This window comes from Gekko japonicus, unplaced genomic scaffold (assembly GCF_001447785.1).
Source record: "Gekko japonicus isolate JY-2015 unplaced genomic scaffold, Gekko_japonicus_V1.1 scaffold702, whole genome shotgun sequence".
Classification (NCBI taxonomy): domain Eukaryota; kingdom Metazoa; phylum Chordata; class Lepidosauria; order Squamata; family Gekkonidae; genus Gekko; species Gekko japonicus.
Genome location: NW_015175377.1, coordinates 578,478 through 587,416, shown reverse-complemented (window position 1 = coordinate 587,416; position 8,939 = coordinate 578,478). Strand labels below are relative to the sequence as shown.

The following is an 8,939-nucleotide window of genomic DNA, read 5'->3' as shown; positions in this document are numbered from 1 at the left end:
GGGGGCGCCCTCGTGGCTTTAAGCACCCTGCAGCTGCTGCTGCACCTGACAGACAACCGACTGTTAGGTGTGGGAGGTGGGGTGTGTGTGTGTTGGAAGTCATCAGAGAGGCTGGGCCAGCAGCTTTGCTTCACCTCACAGGTGGTTGTTGGCCACTCCTGATTTCCTCAACTATCATTAGCTCTCTGCAGTCCCCTGTAACTGGTTTTTGTTTTAACTCAGAACACTGAGCTCTGCAGCTGACCAATCAGAGAGTGGGGGGGTGCAGGGAGGCAGCTGCCTGGCAGTCGCATAGGAATCAATGGGGGGAGCACATTTTACCCCTTTTGACCCACTTAGGGGTCAAATTTCTAAAAATCCCTTTTTAGTGAGCACCTACGCCATGGTAGGAGTGCTCTCCCTGAATGTGGTGTCTCTAGGTCCAGCGGTTGGGCCTGGGCATTGATTTTACGGTGAGGGGACTTTCTTATATATAGATAGATGAAAACGGGGGGAGGGCTTCTTTTGAGTGGAGAGAACCCCACTTGTGGGCAACACACAAGCATTCAACTCATTACATGAAAGCACAGACAAGCCCACCCCAACCATACACACTTTCGTTGTAAAATGTGCTTAGTCTTAATTAAATGCTGTCAAGTTACAACTGACTCATGGCAATCCCCAATGGGTTTCTCAAGGCAAGAAATGAGCAGCAGAGGTGGTCTGCCATTTGCCTACCTCTACCCAGGCTTTCCTTGGTGGTCTCCCATCCAAGTACTAACCATGGCCAACCCTGCTTAGCTTCTGAGACTAGTTTGGGCAATTTAGGCTGCCTAGCCTTACTCTGCTGTAAACAGGAGAAACAGAAACAGACATCTTCTATGAAGTCTAATTCAGTTTTCAAATGTAGTCACAGAATCTGACTAGTGAAACAGAAACCTCATGAGTTCACTATTTAAAATAGGCACAACATGTACCTGACAGAAGCATTAACACCTGAGGCTCTTACACAATCTATCTTTTAACCTTAAGCACACAGGAGAAATCCCCTACAAGGAGAAATTATTGACATTACTTCCATAGCACATGTTTTACGGGTTATTAAAAAATGAATGAACACAGAAGCACACACAAAAATCCTGTAGTAGGAGAGGTAGACCCCAGGACACTGTGTCTTCTGGAAGGCAAAAGGTACAGTTCCTATAAACTGTTTCTTTACAATTTGATATTCTAAAACTTATTTTAAATGAACTCCATCCCTAACTCTGTCATTGCTTGCATAACCTTCCCCTTAAGCCTACTTACATTTCCTTTGCAGCGATGAAATTATCGGAAGGATAATGGGAACATGTTCAATTTCTAATCCTTGCTCTGTTATCTGGTGTAACCGTCCCCGTAGTTTAACATTCTTTTCTATAAATTCTATCGGTATTTCCAGAGCATTTGTGAATTTGGTTGTCTATTCACAGAAAAGGGAAGGAGGGACAACAAACAAAAATGTTACAAAAATAAGTGCAGAACTTTGTAACAGCAGTATAACTGTTGGGATGGGCTGTACACCTGAAATAAATAAAATCACACCCCACGAAAACAGAAGACATCATCTCTTCCTCTATCTTATTTAACTGGGCTATTTCACACATTATGCAGAGAAAATCTGGGTTGCCGTTGCCACCAAGTGCACACACCCTCACCAGGGAACTAAGTGATTAATGGACGGGGTGTGGCTCGGCAATAGAGCTTCTGCTCTACTTGCAGAAGGTTCCATGTTCAATCCCTGGCTTCTCCAGTTAAAAGGATGAACTAGCAGCTGAGGTGGAAGACCTCTGCGGGAGACTCTGGAGAGCCACTGCCAGTCAGAATAGACAAGGCTGACCTTGACAGACCATTGGACTGAGGCAGTTTTACCTGTTTTCATTGCTGTACAACAATGCAAATTTGTTGTGCATGTCTGCAAACATTTACTGCATTCACAACTTATTTTTGGTAAAGGTAAAGGTTCCCTTGCTCTAAAGCCAGTCGAATCCGACTCTAGGGTTGCGGTGCTCATCTCCGTTTCAAAGCCGAAGAGACAGCGCTGTCCGAAGACGTTTCCATGGTCATGTGGCCGGCATGACTAAACACCAAGGCGCACGGAACGCTGTTACCTTCCCACCAAAGTGGTACCTATTTATCTACTTGCAATTTCTTGCTTTCGAACTGCTAGGTTGGCAGGAGCTGGAACTAGAGACGGGAGCTCACTCCATCATGCGGCAACCCGGGTCTCGAACCGCTAAACTACCGACCTTCCACAGCCTGCAGTTCAGCGTCTTAACCACTTGAGCCACCGCAGCTTTTTTTTCCAGTAGCAAACCTTTAAAAAAGCTCAATGCACGGTCTGCCTCAAGGGTTGCCGACCCCTGGCACACATGCCAACAGTGCCACACCTGATCCTTTTGCATGGTACCCAGACGAAATCTCCACCCAGGCAACTGAGGCACTGGCAGCAATGCTGGGACCAGTGATGCAGTAAAGGACAACCATCCCCCACCAAGATCTGCACAGTCACCAACTCAGTCCAAGGTGAAGCAGTAAGACACTCGCAGCACCGCTGGGGTTCAGCTTGCTCCAAGCATGTCTGGCCTAGCATAACCCTTGCCTCCCACCTCCATCCCCATTATGTTTCCTGGCACACTATCAACAGCTTCATGGGTAAATGCTGCATTCCCCCCCCCCCTTGAAACCTGGGCCAAAAAGACTGCCTGGTCTGTTCTATTTCCTGTAGCAGGTAAGTGAGGTGGATGCTAAGATAGCTGATCGTTACCTCAGACCATCACCGAAAAAAAAAGGAGTGTGTGTATGGGAGACAGAATGTGGTTCATGGTGCTGCGGGAACCCAGCTTGAAGCAGAGATGGAAGAGGCAGAGTTGGTGGAACTGGACCAGTTAAGTAGAGCTTACCGTCATACTGCCCTACAGCTATGTTACATATATCATATCCAGCCTGTACTATTAGGAAATCTAAGCCGTGATTTAGCTTCTTTACCAAACCTTCACTACTATTGCTCTGCAAGGTCTTTTTGGAGAAATGCAAGACCTTGCGAACAAGGAGCCCGAAGGTCCCGTAAATAAGCAGAACAGAACAAGTCTGAAAACCATGCTCAGCCTGGTGCTTCAGGGACTAACCAACTGACACGTTTATGTGTGCTCATACAAAAACACTCAAATCGAACCATGCTGGTAGCAGTGCAAAGTCATTTAGCATCAATTCAAATTAAGAATGTTAAGGCACACTGCATACTGAAGTTCATCCTGCAGTTTCATGCGCCTCAGCTAGGGAAGCCCTTGGCATTGTACATCAAACAAAGCGAAGAGACCCTCACAATCTAAGTAAGCAGAAGGTTACAAGGGAAGGCCAGAGAGACGCAGAAAATCGGCACAGCGAAGCCCGTTACTAATCAGGCAGGTAAATACACCAACAGAAGGAACCCGGCACATGGCAGGAAAGACAGAACAGGCTTCAGGACATAAAGCACACCCTCACTGAGTATGCAGGTCACATTTTTGCACCACAGCCACCCTCCAGCTTCACCCCGTGGCCGAGCTGCTTCTGCTGGCACTGACAGACGCAAACATAAGGGGAAAGGGACAAAGGGTATTCTTTACCAGAGCTCTGGCTGCAAGCCATTACCATGACAGGGTCTATTTATGCCATTTCAGGAATAAATCACAGTAAAGCGGGTTTGGGAAACAGCATATACTGAGAACAGGGATAACCTGGAAGGAGGACAATTACAGCATGATGCCATGTGTGAAAACCTCCAAAAAGCATGCTCCGGTTTGGAAGCCAGGGTGGAGAAAACCCTCCATATGGAAGCCGTTTTCCTCTGCTGTGTCCCAATCAAACTGGAAGCCCCAATGACTGCTATTTACTACCGGGGAGTCCTGAGCATGGATCTTCCAGTGTCTCTTCCAGTAAAGCTCCCTTGGAGCCAACTAGGCAGAGTTACAAATTCAGGCATCTGTGGCCATTTTTTCAGCCAATCTCTTGTTTAGGTTTTAAAAATGTACACAGGAAAAAAGTAAAGTGGGAAGAGGCCTGTGATCATTGCAAACAAATGAGAAATCCTTCTAAACTGTTTCAATAATGATTTGATTAATAACTGAGTGCCAGAGGAGAGACTCTTACCCTGTCAGAGGATGGGAGCAGAGAGCATTTTATTAGCTGCAGAGGTAGAACATGCATACAATGTTTCTACAAAACAATAACCCTTGTACGGATGCAAAATGCTCATCAAAACAAGTTTCTAAACTGCAGCCAGCTAACTATGCTTTATACTTGACTCTGCAGAACTGTATTTATTCTTCAGCTTCTGATTAATCATAAAGTGGGCTCTTGAAAATACAAGCAACCCCATCAATTATCAGGATTTCTATTAATTATACTATTGTGTAAAAGAATATAATAATAATAGTATAATAATATTAAGCCCAGGAAATTAAATCCCTGCAGACCTATTTAAACAGGAAGGTTTTACACTTTTGTCTGAAAACAAGTGACTAGTGTCTCTGCTCTGGAACGCCTCTTTGCAGGGGCCACTATCAAAAAGCCTCTGTCCCATGTCTCAGCCCATTTTATCTGCATGCCACAGCATATCTGGATAAAGTTTTGCTTTCAACATGTGAGCAATTGTGTAGATTGACATATACGGGGAGAGATGCTCTCAAAAAGCTTAAGGACTAGTGGCCATTTAAAAAGCTGGAGCCTTTCTGCAAAGCAAGACTTCTTTATTTCAGCTGACTTTGAGTGGACAGGACAAAAGCTGTTAACAGCCATTAGATTGATTTTGGTCTCCTCAGATCAATGTGTTTTTACATTTTAGCTCACCTCAAGCTTTAGAAACTGGGCAGACTGGAAATCTAAATAAATAATTATTCTGCTTGTAGCAACACACATGCTCTATTTTAAACAGAAATGAAAAGGTGGTAAAATAGCAAACTGCTCATTACCTCACTTATTTGTTCTATAACACATAGTTTCTGCAGACATTTGATGGAGAACTACTGAAAACCATTTGCAACTTACCAACTTAACACTCTTTGTAAGTAAAATTACTCCAGCGATTGCCATTCCTGTGCTGATATTCTGTAGAAGAAAGAGTTCATGAGTCATTTAAATCTCCAGCCCATTACTCTCATTGTATTGCTTGAATCTTAGCCACCAGCATCAGGGACATGGTTTAGAAGAAATGCCAAATCATGATGCACTGCTATGTTAACAATCCTTCGGGAGTCTCAAATTCACACACACCCTCCCTCGAGTGTCACAAACTAGTTAGGTTTGTATGGCAAACTGCATCTCTCTGACAAATCCAAACCAATAAACTATGGTATGTGCTTGTCCAGGAAACCAGGAATAAATATTGATTACCCATCCATTTAGATCATCTGAGGCCCTTTAGTGTTCCCTGATTACCTGAAGACAGGTGCCTGCACACCAGAGGGCCTTTTCAATAGGTGCTTCCAGGCTCTGGAACTCCCAAGGAGATATGTCTGACTGTATGTATCCCTTTATGCCTATGGTGAACACTGTACGATCGCAGAAGACATTCAGTAGTATGGTTTACTGTGTTTCATGCTGCCAGTTTAACATCTGTCTGCTGTTTTGGGGTGTTTTAGGTTGTCACCCCCCCAAAAAAATGCTAGTATTTATGGAATGTCTGACTTCTTGTATTTTGACGTGGAAAAAAAAAATGTTTGCCCAACTAAAGAAAAATGTTTCACAAGTAAATATTCCAAAAGCCCAAAGTAGGGCATTTAACTTTATGTGACAAAACCTTTCTCCAGCCAATACACAATGAGTGGCCTCCTTTGTTAACTGAAGCATATAACCTATGTGAAGACAGGCATAAGGGAAACTAGCCAGCCCCGAAAGACACTTCACCAATTACTCAGTTTCAGGGCGGGACACTGTGGAGAATTCACCTTGTTCCCCAAGCCTGTCACCAGCCACTGTTTTAGAAAGTTAAGGCTCAGTATTCAGAAGAGGAGGAGGAGATTGGATTTATACCCCGCCCTTCATTTGAAGTCTCAGAGCGGCTTACAAACTCCTTTCTTTCCCCTCCCCACAACAGACACCCTGTGAGGTAGGTGGGGCTGAGAGAGCTCTGACACAAACTGCCCTTTCAAGGACAGCTCTGACAGAACTATGGCTTGCCCAAGGTCATCCAGCAGCTGCAAGTGGAGGGGTGGGGAATCAAACCCGGTTCTCCCAGATTAGAGTCCGCGCACTAAACCACTACATCAAACTGGCTCTTCCTGCTTTTCTGCCCAGTGGCATCCCAAAGCGGGTCAATTCTGGATCAATGTTCCAGAGGGCAGCTGTGCTGGTCTGCAGCAGAACAGCTAGATTTGAACCCAGCAGCACCTTAGAGACCAAAGAGATCTTTGGCTTATAAAGCTCCGTTTGTCAGATACCGTCTCTTTGTTAGGAAAGTAATTTTTTTAGGAAAATGTTTTTTATTGATTGAAAAAATTCTTAGTACATCTATCTTTGAAAACAAATATATAAACAATACTTGAACAATAACAATGCTAAACATACAACCAAACTTTTAAACTTTCCTACAAATTATAATAAAGTTTCTTCAGATTACAACAGACAACCCTATTTGTTAGCCGCCCTGAGACACTATGTGTAGGGCGGGATATAAGTCTCAAAAATAAATAAATAAATAAATAACATTAATTACAACAATATAACGTATAAAACAAATTACAGAATAATAACTATTATGGTCACATGAATTCGTAGGTACGTCACATAAAGATAAATAACATTTGATACAGCTTATCCTCACCGGAGGATTTGTTTCCTGAAACCACATCCCGCATTTGGACCATTGAGAAGGTTTCGTATCCCCCCCCCCCAAAAAAAATGTAACCTGTTTAGGGGTATCTGACAAAGGGAGCTCTGACTCTCCAAATCTTGTTCGTCTCTAAGGTGCTCCTGGACTCAAATCTCCCTGGATCACTTTAACTAAAGAGCAGTGTGCCTCTGAGCACGTCGAGAGTGCCCATTCCCTAGCGAGGGAGGACACGGGACTGACAAACAAGAAGCCTTTGCGCTAACGAAGCCCAGACGGAGCAGGACTCCTGCCATCCTTCCCATCCCAGCTCGCAAGCGGGTGGGCTGCCCGCCTCCAGGGCTCCCATGTCCTCCCCCGGCGGCGGAGAAAGAGCGCCGAGCCGCCCTGTCAGACTCTCTCCTCTCACCCGTCCCCTCGACGTACCCGGATGAGGGTGAGATGCGCGTCTGCCCATTCCGAGAGGCGCGCGATATAATTCGCCGGCTCTTTGCCGCGCTGCCCCGCCATGGCCTAGACGCAGACGCAGACGCAGCCCGTCCTTCTTCCCCAGCCCCGCACTTACGTTCCGGCCAGGCCGCAGCGCCACTTACTGGCCACTTGGGGAGTTACACGGCAGCAGAGTCGACGCAGAGGAAGCAGAGGCTTTCGCGGGGGGAGGGTGCATGCTCTTCTCCCTTTGAAAAAGTGTCTTGCACACGGAAGCTCATACCTTGAATAAACCTTTGTTGGTCTTAAAGGTGCCACGGGATTCTAAATTTGTTCTGCTGCTTCAGACCTACACGGCTGACCATCTGGATCTACCACTTTTAACCAAGTAAAAAATTTTAATAGTGGGTTCAGATCCCACCCCCGTGGTTGCAGTTAGTCAGTGATAATGCGCAGGAGGAACTCTGCAGATTATCAAAGGCACTTGTTATTTTAGGTATTCCCAAAATCAAGCCCTGCTATTGGGTTTAGCTACCGGAGGGAAACACCGGTTGGATTTTCACAGGCACTTCTTGAGACGCCAGGGTTTAAACAATAAGTGACTATCGCAGAAACATTCGAAAGATTTTTGAAACGATTACTGTTGGACAATAATAGCCTTTTCACAAACAAGCTGCTGACACTCAAAATTTGTAGATCTGCGGTCATGATCAACACCAATGTAAAGGACTTTAAATAGCAGGCTGTTATCTTTCAGATCGTCTTAACTGCACATTTTGAAGAGGGAGAGTCAGACCACTACCGTGTGTGCCTTTTGGGTGCACTACTACTAGGATGTTGTGATATGGGTGTGCTGCTGACAATTTGAATTTGATAACACACATTTCCAGGAAGGAACACAGAATCATAAATATGCCACCCCCAACTGAACCAATTACATGCCTTACTAAAACAGCAACCAAAATAAGATAAAAGCAGTGACAGATGGACATGCAAGCAGTGTTAATTAAAAGTTAGAACAGACCTAGCCCACATCTGACAGTAAATATAAGGCCAGGAGACCATGTGGAAGGAACTCCATAATTAGGGAGCTATCAGTGAAACACTCTTCTCTTTACAGTACCCACCCACCAGCCTCTGAAGCCATCCAGACAAGACACCATCACAATGTCAGGGAGCTTGGCATGGGAAAGAACTGTCACACCTTGTTACCAAACTTGTTCAGGACATAATCAGCTGAAACCAGCATTGTCAATTGTGCAATTCAAGATCTCCCCTGCCCCTTATTTTATTGTTAAGGGGGGAGAGAATAATGGGGGGCACACAAAAAACACTCATTACAAAGTTTCAAGAAACACAAAAGGAGGGAAACCAACCATCAGTAGTTTTTTTATTCCATGACATTATACACAAGGTCCATCTTTCAGTGAATGTATCAGCCCTTACATCTTCATTTATACTTATACTTTCACATGCTGCTTTAGGCATGAAAGCTATTTTCTTCCCATCATTACTATTAGGGGCTAGAGAGGATTTCCAGCAAGACATCACACATTGTCTTGTAGCAATTAACAGGCTCATGATAAGCTCTGAGGCAAGTGCAGTCTTTTAACATAATAAAGCAACCAAAGGATCAAATGGTCATCATATCCCATACAAAAAGATTTGGTGCCATAAAAAGTTCTAG

The 8,939-nt window shown here is 44.6% G+C and overlaps 1 protein-coding gene across 1 annotated transcript in view; it reads right to left on the bottom strand.

The window, feature by feature from the left end:
• The window catches only part of LOC107122445 (chromosome unknown open reading frame, human C3orf33), a 10,775-nt gene extending 3,432 nt beyond the window's left edge, over positions 1–7,343 (bottom strand). The window contains exons 1-3 of the mRNA XM_015425548.1: positions 7,250–7,343; positions 5,044–5,103; positions 1,285–1,438 (exon numbers count right to left, since the gene is read on the bottom strand). Of these exons, the coding sequence (XP_015281034.1) occupies positions 1,285–1,438; positions 5,044–5,103; positions 7,250–7,333 (298 nt within the window). The 5' untranslated portion in view covers positions 7,334–7,343. The remainder of the gene's footprint in view (positions 1–1,284; positions 1,439–5,043; positions 5,104–7,249) is intronic.
• Between the last annotated feature and the right edge of the window lie 1,596 nt (positions 7,344–8,939).